At 35.1% G+C, this 20,495-nt stretch overlaps 1 protein-coding gene across 1 annotated transcript in view; it reads right to left on the reverse strand.

The window, feature by feature from the left end:
* Positions 1 to 20,495, reverse strand: part of ADGRV1 (adhesion G protein-coupled receptor V1) — a 712,618-nt gene that overhangs the window by 533,715 nt on the left and 158,408 nt on the right. Inside the window, 10 exon segments of the mRNA XM_078151750.1 lie at positions 316 to 440; positions 1,878 to 2,053; positions 4,051 to 4,313; positions 7,512 to 7,653; positions 10,669 to 10,807; positions 10,950 to 11,028; positions 14,552 to 14,645; positions 16,419 to 16,582; positions 18,239 to 18,418; positions 19,257 to 19,356. Coding sequence (XP_078007876.1) covers positions 316 to 440; positions 1,878 to 2,053; positions 4,051 to 4,313; positions 7,512 to 7,653; positions 10,669 to 10,807; positions 10,950 to 11,028; positions 14,552 to 14,645; positions 16,419 to 16,582; positions 18,239 to 18,418; positions 19,257 to 19,356 — 1,462 coding nt within the window.

Consider the following 20,495-nt stretch of genomic DNA (forward strand, 5'->3'; position numbering starts at 1 on the left):
TTCTGTCTCATTCAATCTCTGTCCCTCCCTCTCCTCCTCTTTGGTCTACATGTGTATAGTTGAATTCTCAAAAGTTAAGTGTCATGAAGCTATTGCAATGCTTTCTAAAAGAAAATGAGTCCTGGAAACCCGAGACTATGAAAAGCAACAGGAAGAACTCCAAAGTAAAAATTATTTTGTATAATAAACATTTAAAGCTACTTTATTAATTGTTTTTTCCTCAAATTTTAACAAAATGATAAACAGTTGAAGCAAAAAAAAATTTACAGGCATTTGGGAGCTTTGAGGTTTGTTTTCATAAGGAACTGAACTTACTCATGCCAAAGGCAGTTTCAGAAACTGTCTCCCACTCCACACTCACAGTTAAATTAAGCCCATTACTCCGGGACACATTTAAATAAACAGTCCTGTTGGTTTCTTCAATGGTGATAGTTGTGGCTCTAAAAGTAATAAGGAGAATTATAGACAATGAGGAAACAATCTCATTTTCATATCCAATTCATACTCAGTCATTATTCCACAGGTGTGGAATAAATAATGAAGCATAAGTGATGGTAAACAAACGCTCTTTTAGGGAAGCATACTATCACTTGAATATCTATAAAATACGTACAGGGAACTGCACACTCCAAGAACTCAATAGAGGCTCATTCGGGTAATAGAGACCTAGTCGACTGAGGAAGACTTCAAGTAAGGAAGACCTTCCTTCAAGCTCTGCCTCTGACACATACTGGCTGTGTGACCCTAGCTACACACCTGAATTGACAGAAGGAGTTTCCTTATTTGGAGTCCCAATACCAATGAAATAATGGGTCAGGACCACCTTCCCTACACCTACAAAAGAACTTAATAAATATAAATGAATTATGGTATAAAAAACATAATGCTAAGATGTTTTCATGACATAAGGACAAGACTAAAAGTAAATCAGTGACTACATTTGTCTAAAACGAAGGAAGTATATCTTATTTAAGTAGTATGCTTCTCAACAATTATCACAATGTCCTACATAGAGAAGATGCATGATAATGTTTATTGAATTTACTGAATTATATAAAACAAGCAAGTTGAAAAATGTTAAAGACTAGATCTATAATGAGTTAGTGGATATGGTATAAAGAATCCTGAGCCTAAAGTCAGGAGACTAGAATTAAGTCTGAATTTGTCACTTTCTAGCCATGGGACTTTGGGATTAACAAAGATTCAGTTTTGTCACAGATAATAATAATACCTCTCTTATATACATAACCATATTGCATAATGGAGAGAGAGGTGGCCTTGGAAATAGCGAGATGAGTACATCTCTTCTATATAATGACTGCATGACCCTTTGGGCACTTGGCATCTCAGGGCTGTAGACAACTCTCTAAGACTAAAAGCTACAGAGAAGGTGACAACTTGCATTGATAGAGATAGTTTCCTTATTGCCATTGAAATCACAGATCCAATCTCTATCCATCCTTACAGTGAAAATTAAATGAGAAAGCATTTCATAAACTGCAAAGTGCTATATAAAATGTTATATAAATATAAGATGTTACTAATGAAACAGCTTATTTTCAAGAAATCAAATGCAGAAAAACTCAACAACCAATGGAAATGTTTAAAATATATTAAAGTTAAATATATAACTAAACTATTCAGATTAGCTAAATAGTCTCAATCTTTTATTATATTTTCTCAGTACTGTAAAATACTAAAAGGTCATATTTTTAGTGAAAACATAAGAATTGCATTAATGCCATTAGTACTGAATGTCTTCAGGTTACTAATATCTTGTGCTCTCAGAGAAATTGGCACTCTGCATTTTCTTCACTTCAGGGGAATACTTCCTACTGAATATCAGAAGCTATAGTCTTCATATAAATAAACTATACCTATTTTCAACTGCCCAAATACTGAACAAACCCAGTGGAGCTTGGTTCTGCAAAACAGTTATAAGAGTTTGAATAGGTGTCCCTAGTCTCGCTCCTCCAGTTGGGTTGAACAAGGTACAAACAAAATGTTCATCCATCTCTGGTTCTGCATCTAATATGGCAGATATGTGGAGCGTCTGCAAATAAATCAGGAAGATGAAGTCATTAACATACAACTCCAACACAGCACACACAAAGAGGTGAGACATAAATTTTTGACAATAAAATACTCCAGTCCATGGAGTGTCTTATTACTTTTTTCAGATTCTCATAATGTGGTAGCATATTTATGTAGCTGAAAGTTTTTATTGTCAGAATTTCTCAGTTCTTCCATGTATATAAGTGACAACTAAATACAGCTAGCTGTTTCTTGTTCTTAAAAGATCAGGTCAAGGGGCAGCTAGGTGGCACAGTGGATAGAGCACCGGCTCTGGATTCAGGGGAACCTGAGTTCAAATCCGGCCTCAGACACATAACACTTACTAGCTGTGTGACCCTGGGCAAGTCACTTAACCCCACTGCCCTACCAAAAAAAAAAAAAGACTCAGCTTAAAAGATCAGGTCAAAGTCCCAAAACTATAATTATCTCTTCATTGCAGTCAGCACAATTTGACTCGCAATTTAGAGCACATCATGAAGCCAACTCTATCCCAACTTTATTCTTGAATATACCTCATCATGGTGTCAAGGTGACCCTGGAAGGGAGGTCAGAAGAACAGAAGCCCTGGAACATTCTACCAATACATCATGGTCATTTGATTATGAACTATTTGACCATGGCAACTCACGAAACAAAGCCACATATAAACTAGCCCTATGTGGCTTCCTTTTCATTTCTGAAATAATAGTGGCAGATCAGTGGGAAAATGGAGCAGAGTATTACTGAAAACACAAAGGTCCTCCTTGGGGAAGAAAATAAAGTCAATGACAGTGCTGTTTTTCATAATGTACCAAGAAGCACCCCCTCATGAAATTCTCGTTCGCTCATCTTGCACAAGGATGAGCACTAGAAAAAGGCCACCATGAATATAATGGCAGTTTATATGCCAACATTTGCTACAAAAGGTGAAGTGGAGGAATTACCTCAACAAGGTCCAAAACCAAGCCAACACATACAGTCACTTGGTAACTTCACAATCACAGTGGAAATTGGAAAGAATGATGGAAAATATTGGGAAAATGTTCAGAGTAAAGAAACAAAAGAGACCAGATTCTTATAGACTATTCTATCAGAGAAGCAGCTTTAAGTTACAGGAAAACCTGAGTTCAAATGCTACTTCAGAATGTGTGTTCCTGGACAAGTCACTAAACTGAGGCAGATTTATCTCAATTTCCCCATCTGTAAAGTGGGACTAATAATAGCTAATAATAGCACCTATATCTCAGGGTTGTTGTGAGGATCAAATGAGATAATTGTAAAGTGTTTAGCATAGCTCCTGGTACATAGTCAGTGCTATATTTATAAAGTGTTTTGTAAATCTTAATATACTATATATACTAGCTATTATTATTTTTTATTATCATTATTATTCAGTAGCCACATGCCTATATATTATGAATACTTTCTAAAGGAAGAGTGTTGTAAGATACAAGACATGGCTAACACCATATATGTGCATTTGTGAATAGGTTATGATGCAATTTCAGTGAGAAAACATCATAAAACATTTCATTCAAATTCTTCCCATCATTTTCCAAGCAGCTACTGTTGTGTGCATACATGATATTGACTCTGATACACATTCCAAAACAAGTCATATTCCACTTAACTGGAGTCTTGCCAAAAATGCATGGATAACTAAGACATCATGGTAGGGGTAGGTAGTTTGGTTTCAAAATGACATAATATATTAAATGATATATAAAATAGTGCTTGAAGATGTGGGATGTCTAGGTACAGTAGCCTAAGTCTCTAAAAACAAAAACATAACCCTACTGCATCATTTAAATAATCTCCTTCATTGGATAGTTTATATTTACAAGTAGGTAGAAACAGGAAAATATTTAAACAAATACAATAAATGTGGTTTCTTTATTTAAATGTTGACAGTTTATACCCCATCTTATTTCCAACAGGACTTTAGGCAGCTATTAAAAGTGGTATTTTATTTTTTGCTACCTGCAAGTATCCTACCTTAAATCGAACTCCTTCTTCCAAAACAACATATCCTTTTGAAGGGGTCAGATCTCCAGAAAGTTTTGAAGAATTTACTTCAGTTACAACAAATTGGATGGTCACTGTTCCAAACAGTCCTTGGGCAGGTTCTCGAACAATGTATAACACTGCAATGCTTTCCTGGATATAGAGGGCTGTTGGTTCTCTTAGGAAAAAGTGTTCACTATTGTTAAAGGACAGAACTCCAGGGCCATCATCATTAGCAAGTATGGTAATTAAAGCTGTCAAAATGAAAACAATAAAATGTATGGAATCAATATATGGAAAGCTCTAAATGCTGAGCACTTAGAGGCCACTCAGTGAATACTTATTAAATTGAAATAAACACTTCTTTTCCTAATGAAGGAGGCAGAGGGAGAAGTAGAGAAGGGAAGAAAGGGAAGAGAAAGGAGTAAAAAGGAGAGGAGAGGGAAGAAGAGAAAGGAGAGAATGAATGAAAAAAGTATTTATTAAGTGTTACAAAGCTTACAAACATGTGGACTAAGCACTAAGGATAAAAATAAAAAAGATGGAAAGGCCCAGTGTTCCTTAGGGTACTACAGCAAAGCAAATGATAATGTATCTTCTTTAGAGTCATTTCCTATGATTAAAAACTGTTTCTATTTCTGACTTTGAGCCATCTGACAGTGTCAAGGACTTTGGTGGTTAAAACCAAACTGAGGAAGAAAGAGAAGGGGGTAGGGGTGGGAGGAAGACAGTGAGGGAAGACAAGAGGAGGGAGAGGATATAAAGGAGAAAAGTGTACAATAAATAATCTAGTATAAACACAATGAAGAATACGTAAAGTGAGAACAGTAAAGAGGTGGAATGAGTTAACAAGAAAGACTACAAACTAAACTCTTGGGAAATCTTCTTCAAAAGTAAGTTAGACTGTCATCTATGTGGTCCCACATAGAGGCCTAAAGCACCATACTGCCTAGTCTAGAAACCCAGAACATCAGAGGCAGAAGAGCAGAAGAGACTACAGATATAACCTAGCCTAACCTCCTTGTCTTGCAGATGGAGGGCACTGATCATTAAGTGGTTGCTTTAAACTACAGAGCCCAGAACTTGAACACAGCCAGATCCCAAGTCTAGCAGTCATTCCACACATCACTTCAGGCCTGTGCTTCTGCCTTCCACTGAAAACAACAAAGAAAAGCTCTAAAGAGACTAAGAATGACATAATCCACTACTTGGGCAGCTAGATGGTATAGAGCACCTGGCCTGCAGTCAGGAAGACTCTTCTTCCCAAGTTCAAATCTGGCCTCAGACACTTATTAGCCATGTGACCTGGGCAAATCACTTAACCCTGTTTGCTTCAGTTTCCTCATCTATAAAAGGAGCTGGAGAAGGAAATGGCAAGAAAACCCAATTGGGGTCATGAAGACCTGGACAAGACTGAAAAACAACTAAACAACAACAATCCAGTATTTTTTTTAAAAAGAATAATAATACTTAGCATTTATGTAGCATTTTAAGGTTTGTGAAGTTCTTTATAACTATCATCTCATTTGATCTTCACAGTACTCCATCCACTGTGCACCTAGATAGTTGCCCCCAAATATTTTTTATTTAGATATTAGCCACTTAACTAAAAACTAACAAAGTGTCCCATCCATGGTATTACTGATGTGTAGAATCTTAAGATAAGAAAGTTACAAAAACAAAGGGTGTCAGGAAGATGAAGGAACTGTATGTATGTGTATATACACACATATTTGTAAGTGTATGTATGTATATGTGTGTTTTTCCTCCTCCTATATATTACATGGCTCTCCCATCCCCCTATCTTATTCATCCCAATAATTTTTAAAAAGACATTTTTCTCTGCATAATTTTCCTGAGAAATTTTCTTCCAGCTTTGAAATAGCCATCTTAAAACCAGAAGCAATAATACATGAAAAGCAAGAAATCATGTAACTTAAAATTCTTTACATTTTTCACTCTACCTGAAGACTCTTTTCTACATAAAGCCATACGCATTTTGTATGTGCATTATGAAAAAAGAGAAGGTAAAGGTTAAATGAAAGGACCAACAAGGAACCCAAAGGCACTAGCTAGAGTATTGGCCTCCCATACAACTTCTTCATTTGCGCTTTTCTTTACCAACTTCTTACTGTCCACAAGTCAGCAAATAATAATGGTTCTCAATTTTTTTTTTAGCTCACAGTTATGCCATGAGGAATCATGGCACACTGAATGTCTCAGGGTGACAACACTATAGGAAAGTTGGGAGTTTCATACTTGAGTAGTTTTATGTGAGTTCAAGGTCTGATGTGTTTTAAAGTTAGTATCTGAGTCATAGTCAAGTTTTGTTTATTTTGCAAACAAGATATTTATCATTCTATGTATGCTACATAAGTAAGAGCAAACAGGATTATGTTTACAAATTTTCTTTTATTTGCAATAATACAACAGCCAAAATTTTATGGTAATCTCTCAGCGCCATGCCATGTCTTTGGAGAAACACTAGCATAGAGCCTGGCCAGCAGTAAACTAATGGTTCTATTTGCTGTTTTTATTCATTGTATTTAACTGTCTTGTATTTATCATGTATTGAGTTTTACTGCATCTTTGAATAGATGTTGACTTGTTTCAGGGGTAAGCATTATGCAGTCTTTGAAACAATCTTCATACAGATTGCCAAAGCTGTTGGGTTATATGGCTAATTCTACTGTGCTGTTATAAATGTCTTTCTTGTATCAAATATTAACCGAAATAAAAGTTAAATATCTGTTGCCACTCAATAGATTCAAACAGAGGATGAAGTGAAATATAATGACTTAGGTATCTGTTGAAGATTCCATTGCACTTTCAACCCCATAATATAGCTAAGAAGATGATACTGAAGTAAACTGCTAGTTGTTTTTCCCCCAGGCTAAGCAATTATCAATGGAAATGACATTAAAGACATTCATTACCAACTGCTTTGCCACTGCACCTTAAGGACATTTAGGCTTTTCCGACTTACAGCCCAAACCTCATAGATGCATTCCCTTCCCCACTAGCATGGGAGCTCCCAGAGAGAAGGAACTGTCTTTTTTTTCTATTTGGATCCCCAGGTTTTATATACAGTAAGCTCTTAGTAAATGTTCATTCATTCAAACAACTAACACAATAAATGAAACTTGAAAGTAAGGGAAATTCTAAATGTAATCACTACTTTCTAATCATTTTTCAATTTTTTCTACTCTTCTCTCCCTATTCCATCAAGTACAATTAGCATACAAACAATGATACAAGTACAAGAGCATACATTTTCCATTGTGATGCAATACCTAAGCATTTTTCACTCTAGACAAGAGTACAAAAGCAAACCAAATCCTCTGCTATTGCCTAATCTTTCTCACTGCTCCAGCTTACTCTGATTTAGAGTAATTTTTAAAAATTAGAGAAGAAATGAAGGGAAACTTTATGAGAAAATATGATTTCATCACCTGTTGTATTTTCCCCCAGCTCAAGTCCAGGAGAGGGATTAGTTAAAATCACCAGAAAATTCTCATCTCCTTCAGGAATTTCATCATCAAGAATTGTGACCTCAACATTTTTATGCTTTTCTCCATCAGCAAAATGAAGAACCTGGTCATAAAAATATAGGCAGTATTAAAATGAAAAGAACCAATATTTAATATACAATGCTTGTTTAGAAAAAAAATATAGGATAATGGCTTGCATTGGTACTCTGTGGTTTATTTCATGATTCTGGCACTTCATGGCAAGGTCTTATGCTACACGTAATACCTGGTTCAGACCGAGTCTTCTTTTTAAGACACAGCATCCTACCATACCCTTACCTCCTGTAGTCCCCAAATAATTTCTTTGGTCAAATCCCAATTTCTAATCCAACCTAAGACACATACTAGCTATGGGATCCTGAGTAAGTCACTTAAATGCTCTTTGCCTCAGTTTACTTATCTGTAAAATGGGAATAATAATAACACCTACCTCCCAGGGCTGTTTCGAGGATCAAATGAGATGTTATTTTGAAAGTGCTTAAAATCCTTAAAAGTGCTATATAAATGCTAGCTATTATTATTATTGTCAATATTTTTAAACCGAACTTCAAAGGCAGTGTAATTGAGAAAGGTATAACCAACTTTTGATAGATAATAAGCTTCCTCTACTGAGATTAACATCTCTTCTTATAAATTTTATTTTAATATTAATTTTAATATCACATCTTGGTTGAAAGTATTTATGTAACACATTTCTTACAAGTCCACATGAAAATCCTGCACTAAAATTATCTGTTGAAAAAATTGGAATCTTTATACTTTTTCTTTTTTCTCTGATTCAGCAGCTACTCAATGTGGTTCAAGGTATTAAAATGATAAATAAGATGCTATGCCTGACCTCATGCAATTTACAATCTAACAGAGCTTCTACAATACAAAGTTGAGTTTGTTAAGTCCATAAGAAGTACAATGTACTATGAGATCAGATGGTAAATAAGTTGAGATGGCCACTGATGATGTCATCTGCTTAGAGAAGACCACAGAGAATAGCATCAGTTACCCTCAAAAACATCCAGTTCCTTTGGTAGCCTCTACAGCCTAAGCCCAAAATGTGAGCAGAAGTAGAGGTTCAACTAGTGTAGAAACTCCAAGGTTAATGTCATTTCATGGGTAAATTACTTCATTCATATAGTGGGTTATAGTTAAGAGGTCTGGAAAAAATACTTGGAAAGATCTTTTCTTCTTTCTGTGACCCCTTTGGAGTACAGACGCAGTAGTGGTACTACTGGATCAAAGGGCATGAACAATTTAGTAATGTCAGGGAGATAATTTCAAATTGTTTCTCAAAATGGCGGAACAAGCTTATAACTCTTTCAACAGTGTATCAATGTGCCTGTTTTACTGCAACCTCTACAATAGCTGTCATTATCTTTTGCTTTTTGGTCAGTTTTGCCTATCTAAAGGTAGAAGAGAAGGACATTTTTTAAAAATCTACTTTAGAATTTACAACCCTCAGGCACTTTAAAAAATAAAGCATGATTAATTTTTGGTAAAAATTTCATATTCCTTGAAAATAAGGAATATTTTCTGAAGTCACAAATATCACAACTCTCACTGTGTCTTCCTCTCTATTAAAATGTACACTTGCTATAGTTCAGGGTCTCAATAATTCTCACCTAATATGATACAGCTTTCTAACTAGGCTCCTTGTCTCTAGTGTCTCCCCTCTCAAATCCATTCTTTACTCATAATCTTTTAATGAAAGATCTAAAAATGTTACTCCCATGGCCCTCCAAATTTTCAACTACTCTCCAGTACTTTAAAGATAAAATATAGACTCCTTAACCACACTGAGGGCCCTCTTCAATGTGACTCAAAACCTTACCTCTCGAGGGGCAGCTAGGTGGTGCAGTGGATAGAGCACCGGCCCTGGATTCAAGAGGACCTGAGTTCAAATCCAGTCTCAGACGCATAACACTTACTAGCTGTGTGACCCTGGACAAGTCACTTAACCCCAACTTCCTAGCCCCCAAAAAAAATGCTTTTGGGGCAGATAGGTGGCGCAGTGGATAGAGCACCGGCCCTGAAGTCAGGAGGACCTGAGTTCAAATCCAGCCTCAGACCAAACACTTGACACTTACTAGCTGTGTGACCGTGGGCAAGTCACTTAACCCCAACTGCCTAAAAAAAAAAAACCACCTCTCCAGCGTTATTTCACACTACTTCTGTTTATATATCCTATAGTTCAGTCAATATTCCCCAGCTTTACCCAATCACATCCAGCGTCTGTGCACTAACACAGGACTCGAAGTCTAGCTGGTCCAGCCCACATATAGAGTACAATCAGTCTTTGCCTGCTGATTTCTAATGAAGGGAAACCTACTATCTCTATGTGTAACCAATTCCATTTCTATATAGCTCTGATTATTAGGAAAGTTTTCCTTACATACAGTAAAGACCTGCCTTTCTGGAGCTTCTACCCATCACTCTAGTCTTACTAGGCTATAAGGTCCCCACAGCTCCTACCACTGGGAAACTTTGTTGAAGGAAAAAAAATCTACTCACATGTACTGAGTGTGGTGGTGAAATGGAAATGTTGGAGATATGTTTGGGAGGGTGAAAGGGAAGAGATCAAAGAATTCAGATGACGTTCTTCACTGTAGCACTCTATCTTATCATGAAAAAGCAGTTTTTGACTGATAAGTAAATTGCGTTTAGGATAAATAATAAATAACCAGATTCAAAACAAAACTTTTAAAAAATAGAATTGTGGGGGCAGCTAGGTTGCAATGAATAGAGCACTAGCCCTGGAGTCAGGAGGACCTGAGTTTAAATCCAGCCTCAGACACATAACACTTATTAGCTGTGTGACTCTGGGCAAGTCATTTAACCCCAACTGCTTCACCAAAAAAAGAAAAAAAATAGAATTGCATTGAGCTCATTGTATAAGCCCAATTGTAAGTCCCATTAAAATTAATTATTTATTAATTAAACAATAATTATAATTAATTAGTGATTAATTATATTAATACTCAAATTTGATTGAATTGCATATACATTTTCCATCTCCACTAGGCTTACGCTGTCATGACCTTAGTATAATCTTCAAAAGTAAATCATGAATGATCTTGATTCCTACCGTTGCAGTAAAGTGAAAATCCATCCCTAGTTGTGCTTCCAAATTCTGTGCATACACAAACAAGGACACATGGCCAAGTGACCTGCTACTCCTGTGAGCCAGCAACGTTAAACTTCCTTGTGATTCATGCACTTCAAACCTAAAACAAAAATAAGAAAACATCCACTTTCTTTCAAGTGTGCTGTTGGTAGTAAAGTTGAGAAGTTAAACTTATTTTACAAAATCACATATATTCACAAAACGAATTCATGTAATTGCTTTAATTCAGTTACAGGAACTACCTGGTATTATGCCATTCAATCTTTCCTCTGGCTCCATCATTAGCATCAATAATAATTTGTGCCGTTAAGCCTTCTGAATCTAAAAAGCAAAACAAATACTAGTAGTATGATGATGATAATAATTTTTATTATTGTTGGTCAGTTATTTCAGTCATGTCCAACTCTCTGTGACTCCATTTGGGGTTTTCTTGGCAAAGATACTGGAGTGGTTTGCCATTTCCTTTTCCAGCTTATTTTACAGATGAGGAAACCGAGACAAAGAGGACTTAAATGACTTATTCAGGATCACATATCTAGTATGTGTCTGAGGTTGGATTTGAATTGAGAGAGAGAACTAACTCTTGGCCCAGCATTTTATCCTCTGCACCACCTAGCTGCTCTAGGGATAATAATAATAATAACTAACATTTACATTGTTCTTTATAAGTTTACAAAGCATACACATACATCTCATTTAATCCTCATAGCAACCTTGTCAGGCAGATACTATTATTACCTCATTTTACAAATTAAGAAATTTAAGGTGAGTGCCTTTCCCAGGATCACACAAATAAATTTAAGGGTGGGATTCAAACTCAAATCTTCCTGACTCCAAGTCTAATGTTTTATCCATCTCACAACAAATCCATATTTGTTCATTATGCTTGGACAATACAAGATTCTGATTTCTACAGCCTTAAGGTGATACACAAAATTAGATAGTTGTTTCAAGCAGACTACGTAGAACTTAAAATACAAATACTGACATCTGTCAGCATGGTGTCATGAGCACACTGGATCTGGAATTTGAATCCCAACCCTGAAAACTGTGTGACCTTAGGGAAGCCACTGAGACACAAAGGAAGGAGCACTGACTCAAGAGTCAGAGAACATGGGGTAAATCCTGTCTCTGATGCTTACTACCTGTGTGGCCTTAGACAAGTCACTTAATTGACTGGGTCTCACTTAATTTGACTGGGTCTCAGATGCCTCTTTTATAAAATAAGGAGGTTGTACTAGATCGCCTTTCGAATCCCTTCCAGTTTCACTACGATCTTTCTGAGCTTTCCATTTCCTTATCTATGAAATGAGGAATCTGGACTAAATCTGCTTTAAGTTCACTTTCAGCTCCAAGTGCTATGATTCCATGAAAAATTAAGAGTAGAATGTATATAATAATGAAGAGTTGGGGAGCCTTTATTTTTTCTATAACAATTTGAGAACCACATGGAAGAAAAAAAAGCAACACAGTTTAGTTTGGTTTGATGCTTTGTCTTGTTTTGTTTAGTGAGAAAGATTAAAAAAAGAAACTCATCTGACTTTTCAACTAAGAATAGGTAATACAACTCTGTTTTATGAAATATATATATATAGTAATCTTACCTACCCAAAATGTTGCTAAGAATCAAGGAATATAAAAATCCACTTAGAAGCTAAAATTTATGTCATAATGGCAATGTGCTAACATTTATTTTATTTATAGGAGAATCTCTCTCTCAGAGCCTCTTAACTCTAACTTTACCCATCACACTTCTAACATCCTTGGTTATCTAGCTTCCAAACCCATGGGCAGACTACAAACAGGAAATTACAAAGGCAGAATGCCAGAAAAGAATGTGAAAGGAAGAAATAAGAAAACTCCAAAAAGCATATATATGAACATAAAAAGCATAATAATCTGAATCCATCCAATATGGGGATGAACAACATCATATTGACAGGCCCTGCCTATAGGCTGCATTCTATTAAGCAACAGATACAACCATATGATCTTCATAATAATTTTTCATCTTTAGTTTACTTTGTTAAAGAAGGAAGCGAGACGTATAACACATTTAAGAAACATCCACTCCCATATGGTTAAAATGACATTTTCATTCATAATTGGATAGAAACGCAAGTGTTGGGAAAATTTGGCTATCCAGAACAATTCATTCACCAAAGGTTTCTAATTATTAAGCTTTTATTGTAATTTATATCACTGCCAGCTAAGGGGAAGGGAGACTAGGAGGAAGAACAAGAGTGATTTAGGTCATATGGCATGGTAAAAAAGGTTATGGACTTGGAGTCATAAAATCTAGGTGCAAATACTAGTTGCAGCACTAGGTATGTGACCAGAGGCATATCACTTAAACTCTCAGGGCCTCAGTTTTCTTATCTGCTAAATGGAGAGAGTAATATTTGTCTGTACTGCCTTATGAGATTGCTGTGGAGAAAGTACTTTGTGAACATTAAAATATTTTATAAATGTGATTAACTTTGAAATTTTAATTATCTGAAGTCCTTTAATTACTCTTAAGTCCTCAACTGCTTAAAGAGTTTAAACTTCAAGAATTTCCTTAAACTTCCCAGAGACCCATAGTAGACTGATTCAAGAAATAATATTCTCTGGGCTGCAACTTCAGTGACCACTACAGTATTACCTTTTTGGATGAATGAAATTAAGTCCACAGACAGATTAGGCCCCTTAGCTGGAGATTCTCCATCTTTGGAATAAGTATGAAATCCAATGAAAATAGCTATTAGCTAGAATTAGCAAAAATAATTCAAAACGGAATTTGATGCAAATAATTGAGTAGAACGGGATGGTTTGGAGGAGAGGTAATACCTTTCCTTTCGTGAAAGTAATATTAGATCTTTATAGCCATTACCTACAATAAGCTGAAAATAATTTATTTACAAATAAATACTGAAGCTTCCCAGAAATTGTACCTCAGATCAAGAATGAGTCATTTCTCTTTTGTAAGTGCTTATTTTGCTATCCTTTGTATCCTGTTTCTTTCTTTCTCTGCTAAAGTAGTCCTATCTTCTCTTCGCCTATCATGTCTTCTAGCCAAGGACAGAAGAGTGGACGTGGCTGGGGGTTCCCTCGGGGCTCTGTCTACTTTTACACTTAATATTTGTAGTAGTTGTGCTTGCTTCCTGACTCTACTGTGTCTTCAGAAGAGTGGCAATTCAAAGAATTCTTGTTAATTAAACTGACTACAGTTGCATGTTCTTCAATTTTCCAAATATTTAGCAAGAATTTATCCTGTATGTTGTTATATTTGTTATATATTCTAAACAGAGCTTAATCTTTATAAATGCATATAAAGATTTACCTTTCAGTCTGTAATGAATTAACTGAATGATTTCTAAAGGCATGCAAAGGAAAGATAAGGGAGAAAAGTTAAAAAAAGAAAAAAGAAGCAGAGATTACAATAAGATCATTATTTAACCAAAAAAAGATAGCAAATTATGATCAATTGCTATTTAAGATCTAAAAAGAAAATGAACTAACTGAACTTAAACTAGAAATAGGACATCAACTGCCATATACAAATCAAAGCACTGACTATTGTTTGAGAGAAAAAACAAATTTACATTGGTAGACAGACAAATATGAAAATTACACATAAAATAATTATGACAGGTCAAAAACTTCATAAAATTTAAATGTTTATTCTATTACCCACCATTGAAAAATCATAAAATTAAAGAGAAAAATAAATGATTGAAGCCTAAAGTAAATATTTCTTTTTTTGTTTGTTCTTGATATTACATGAAACATTAGAATAAAATCATTGACCAACACAAAATAAATTAATTCATATGATGCTAACTGAAGAGTAAGAAAATTATACCTAGTCTAGGAGGGAACGAAGTCAGAGGAGCCATGATAAGTTCAACTGATGTTAAATTGACCAGAAAGTATTCTTCTAGTTCGGGTATGTCATCCTGAAAAAGCATATGGATTAGTCTTCTCATTATACTCTCAAAGTAGTTTTGCCTGTCATAGACTGTTTTATAAATTGTCTGGTTGATGTTCATATTAAAATGGTCTTAAGGGAAATCTAAAGTTACAAGCATGAGATGGAAAAGACATTTGCTTCATTCTTATGTCCAAAAGTATTCATAGTAATGCTAGTTGATAGATGCCAATCAGGCCAAATAAGTATTATCAAAACTTTCTCTAAGATAGAATGTTCATAAAAAGTTTTAATGGGGATGAAAGACTGGAAAATCACATCATTCAAAATATCTACTATGAACCAGTGCCACACTAAATATCCACCATGTATTTCTGATGGAAATAAGTTTGGTTCCACATAGAAGGGAAATAGGAGAGATAAGGTCAGGTCCAATTAAAATCAAGCAAGTGAACTAAAAAGTAAAAATGTACTCCTTTTGCTTGGTTTTTACTCAATTTAATTCAATCATTTATTAATTGCTTACTATTGGTAGAACACAGTGCTAGACTGGGCAAACAAAGACAAAAATGAATATATCAATAGGGAAAAGGCTAAGAATTTAAATACTCTCTACTCTCTCTTGACAATCCTATGGACAAAGATAAGTTGCATATTAGATGATAACAAAATAAATAGTTCCTTCATCTCGCCTACTAATTGCTTTTTAATCACAAGACTTTTAGGTTTTAATCAGTAATGTGGGAAGCAAAAAAAAAAAGTAGAAACAATTCAGAGGGATAGAGTAATGAAAGCAGATGCATTTTTCCAAGAAATGGGCCTTTGGAAGCAAAGGAAGAAGCTCAGACTCAAACTGCAGAAACGATTAATACAAAAAGACTTGTCAGACAATCTACAAACCTTACAAAATATCATTTCACATGAAGAAAAAGAATACCAAAATGTTATATCAAATATATGACAATAACACCATGTTAAGTTAAAATGTTAACTCAACAAAAGAATTATCGGTGACTTCAGGTATTTGATCTTTTTTCGTTCATCTGTAATTTTATAAACTGAATGTTCTCAAATATAATATCAATAATATGTCACTAAATTTTATAAGCATTTTATAGATGTCAAACTCATTTGATTAATGTAATATTTGATTTGATAACATAATCATGATTTTTAAATACAATGCTGAAATAGTCTATGATTATAAAAAAGATAATTTTCAGTCTATTTTTTTTCCAAAAATGAACTCAGTGACAGATTATAACTTCCAAGGGTTAGAATTCCCTTTACACACACAGAGAATAAGAAACCAGCTTAATATGCTCCACCATGCAACATGGATCAAGCACTATATGTATTTAACAAGCTTCTAACAATACTCTCTCTACCCTAACCATACACTCTTTCCCCTAATCTATAAAGTTTTCTAATGAATTCTTGGGACATGAAATGGGGTTCCTCAGAATCCAAATGGGCCACTTCTTTTCAAAAGCCACTGCCTACTTCTTGTGGAAGAGTTTAGTAATCAAACTAAAAATGAACTAAACAAAGAAACTTAATCAGTAACCAATTTAACAAGGTCTCTGTAATTGATATTGGCACTGCATTAGTATAGGTTTGAAATTTTACATGAGAGCAAAGATATGGAAAAAGAAAGCATGGGAGAAGAGGAAAGTTAGATGTATATACAATTATGATCTTCTGAAAGAATAAACATGCCAACAATACAGGTAGAATATTCCATAAATTTCAGTATTCTATGTTGTTTATTAAGCTATAGCATTATAAAAAAGAATTTTACCTCTAGGATAGTAATATTGATGGCAGTGGATGTCTCCCCTTCCCTTAATAACAGGGAACCAACTACCGATACAAAATCAACTCCAGATTTTGCTAAATTTCCATCTGTCCGATTCTTTAGACTAAGCATCCCAGGAACTGTAGCATAGGTGACATTAATAATGCCTAGTTGTATTGGTGGAGAAAAGAAACTTTCATTATTTAAGATTTTAAATTATTATCATATGATCTTTTTTGCCCTAGTAAGTAGACACCTATATGCTTTCACCTTGAGTTTTAATTTGGTCAAATTCTATGTATTTTAAGTATGTATAAATACTAGAGTTTAATTGTGACACAGCGTGACACAGAGAACAAGTCTGCGGCTCAGTCCCACCTCTAGCACCTACTGGCTGAGTGACCCTGGGCACAGATTACTTAACTTCAGTCCATTAAGCAACCCTAGGAGACTGTAAGTTGCAAAACAGATGAAAGAAGGAATTTCTTCTCCAGAAGTTCTCAACACCAATGAAATCACAGGGCTAGACCAAACAAAGAAACAAACAAAAAACCTAACACAAGTGCTTGTACCCAGAAGGCATTAAGTGAACTTATTCATAGGGCCATCATTCTAGAATTGGAAGGGATTTCAGAGGACACTGATCTCACATTCTCCTGGTTCTCTTTTTGCCTTTCTGACATCTCCTTTCTCCTTTTTATTTCCTCTCACCCTCTCCCTTTTAACAGAGCAATACCCCTCCCCTCAAAGCTCTCTCCTTAGCCCTCTTCATTCATCTGTTTTTATATCCTCTTTCTTGGTGATCCATGCACTCCTCTAGTGCATAACTATAAAAATCCCCCACCAATTTCTTTCCTGAATTCATAATTATCCTCTTCAAATGCCTAATGGAAATCTCCAGCAGGATGCCCTATCTGGATGAGAAGATCCGACTGAAATAACTCATCATCTTCCCTCCATGTTCCTAATTCCCTCCTTTCCCAATCTATCCTTCTTCCCTTGTATCTTCAAATACATGGAATAGATTATTTTGCTATTCTCTGAGTATAACCCTTTTACAGGAAAGTATTCTTGTAACTTCAAGTGCTGCTTCCAATATTTCTTCCTTAATTCCCAACAGATGAAAATTATTTCTCACTCACTGATCTTCAGTCCTTGTCTGTCATTTCATTGGTGTAGGGAATTAAAGTTTGCTTAGCTATTCCCCAGTAAATGGACATCTATTTTGTCTCTAATTTTTCGCTATCACAAAAATGCTGCTATAAATATTTATACATTTTCCTGGTGACGAAACTCCTTTTGCCAGTAAAAAAAAAAGACAACTACTCGGCTTGGTGCTGTGTAATGCTAGGCTACATCCAGGGCATCTTTGCCCCAAATGGATAAAATCTTAACTGGGAGAAGAAAGTAATTGAATATTTTAAAGAAAGTAATTCTACTCAATGAAAATAAGTGGCTATCCCAGAGTCATACAGCCAGTATGTGATAGAGGCAGTACTTGAATTCAGGACTTCCTGACTCCAAAGTTGGCTTTCTCTATAATACAACCTTCCATGGCCACATATGATATTATCAAACTTTCTATTCTTCTCATGCACTTGGCTCATTTCAGTTTTTGTTTTATTATATTTACCTATTTATATATCTTATCATTCCATGATATTGTAAATTCCTTAAGGGTAGAGATCAAGTCTTAATTATCTCTGTACTTCTCCTAGTACTTAGATTTTCACTTAATAAATTCACATTTCACTTAATAAATATTCAAATGAATGCTGAATTAAATATTATAAGCAGGTCATTTTTTTTGAAGTAACACAAACCTAGGGATCCAAATTCTCTGTTGATGAAAAGCTGGATGGTTATGTTTGCTTCCTGGACCAAAACAAATCTTGAGGAAGGAGCAAAATTCAAAACCCCATGTGGTTCATCACTCGCCTCCACTGTCAGTACAGCTTCATATCCTTGGCTCTCAATTACAGCCATTCCAGTTGAGGAAACTCCTGGAAAAGTCAACAGATCACATAAGAAGTTTTGCTAATAATCTAATTCATTTCCTAAATTCTTAATATCTTTCTTTCATTCTGTCCTTTATGCTTAGGTTGCTAGAAATTATCCCAAAAAAGAGAAAAAGAAAAAAGAAAAAAGAATATTTTCTATTTTCTACTTTTCTACATTCAACATTCTACATTCCCATCCTGAGAATTCTATGGATTAGTCAATGGAAGCTCTCTCTTATTTGTATTTCCCTAACAGTTAAACATTAACTTATTCACTAGATCTTGCTGTTATCATTACTTGCAATGCTGGTGTAGGCTATACAACAGAACTCAAGAAGAAAACAGAGGCAATCAAGTTAAGTGGACTAATACGGAAGCAATTTCATAAAGAATTTTATGGCCTAATTAATAGGAATGGGACTGCTTCACTTACAAAGAAACCATTAATACTAAGCTTTTGTGAATACGGGATTGGCAAATATTTTCAAGCTGTTCTAGATTTTTTTGTACCAAAAAGTTCCATGCCTCCTTCTAATCTATAAAAACAGAAAGTTTAAAAGAATAACCTGGGAGCGCTAGGTGGTACAGTGGATAGAAAGTACTGGCCTTGGAGTCAGGAGGACTTGAGTTCAAATTCAACCTCAGATACTTACTGTGTGACCCTGGGCAAGTCACTTAACCCCAACTACTTCATAAATAAATAATGAAAAATAAAAGAATAATCTAAACATCATGATGATGACACATGTTTTATAGATGAGGATGATGGCATTGCCAATTTTCTCTTTCATAAGACAGTACTAAATTACAGAAATCATCATTTAATTGGAGTCTAGATTACCTTGTGTCCTGACATTGTACAAAATCACTTGGTATTCTTCCTTTTCCTCAGGAATATCATCATCCAACAAATGCACCAAAAATGTTTGATTTAGTGATCCCTATTCCATACAAAGAGAAGATCAATAAATTCTCATCAGCATTGAAAACTGACCCCATATCTAGAATGTAGACAGTCTACTCAGTGCTAAGTTCTGGAAATACAAAGACATAATACTTGCCTTCTTGGAGGCTAAAATCTGACTGGGAAGATGCAACAGGTGAAGCCACAATGCTGTTCTTCCCTTGGGCTCCTACTGTTCTAATTAGTGATTACCTCAGCCACCCACCATATCTAGGACCAACCCTAATCATGCTCCATTTCAGCCAGCCACCATCTTCTCACTAGTAGCCTTGCCATGATGTTCAAGTACTCTCTGTGATACCCCTTCCTTAACCCCTAAAGGATCTCCCTTAAGGATCCAGTTCTAGATCCCTAATCAAATCAACTCTGTCATAGTTTCTGGCAAAGGTGTGTTAATCTAATCCCCTAAAGCTCCACAAACCATCCCTGTGATTTCCTTTTTTTTAAACAAAAAATATGTTTTTGTTGATGTCTTCTATTTCTTGAATGATCATAGCTGTCTCAAATATTCCTCCTACTTCCCTTCTCAGAGAGCCATCCAATATAACAAATATTATTTTTTAGAGGGGAAAAAATCAACACAACTTATTGACACATTGAAAAAGTCTGAAAAACATCTGCAATGTGTAATACCTATGGACTTCCCACCACCATGAAAGATGGTTCTGCTTGATCTTTATAATTTTGTTACATCTATTTTTATTTTTTGGCGTATAGTTGTTCTTTCCATTTGCATTGTTGTAATTACTTGGCTCTGCTTACTTTACTCTGCATCAGTATATATAGCTCTTTCCACACTTCTCTGTATTCACTACACATTACAGTCATGCATCATAATTTGTTTAGCCATTCCCCAATCAATGGGCATCTAGTTTGTTTACAATTCTTTGTGATCACAAAAACTCTGATATAAATATTTTGGTGTATATAGGGACTTTCCTCTTATCTATGGCTTCCTGGGCAATATAAGTCCAGTAATGGAGTCTCTGGGTCAAAGAGTATGGAAATTTTTAGTAACTTTATTTGCATAATTACTGCTTTCCAAAATGGTTGTACCATTTCAAAGTATTACCAACAATATATTAGCATGTCTATCATTCTGCAACCCTTCCAGCA

Source organism: Phascolarctos cinereus, unplaced genomic scaffold (genome assembly GCF_003287225.1).
Source record: "Phascolarctos cinereus isolate Bilbo 61053 unplaced genomic scaffold, phaCin_HiC Scaffold_4;HRSCAF=312, whole genome shotgun sequence".
Lineage (NCBI taxonomy): Eukaryota > Metazoa > Chordata > Mammalia > Diprotodontia > Phascolarctidae > Phascolarctos > Phascolarctos cinereus.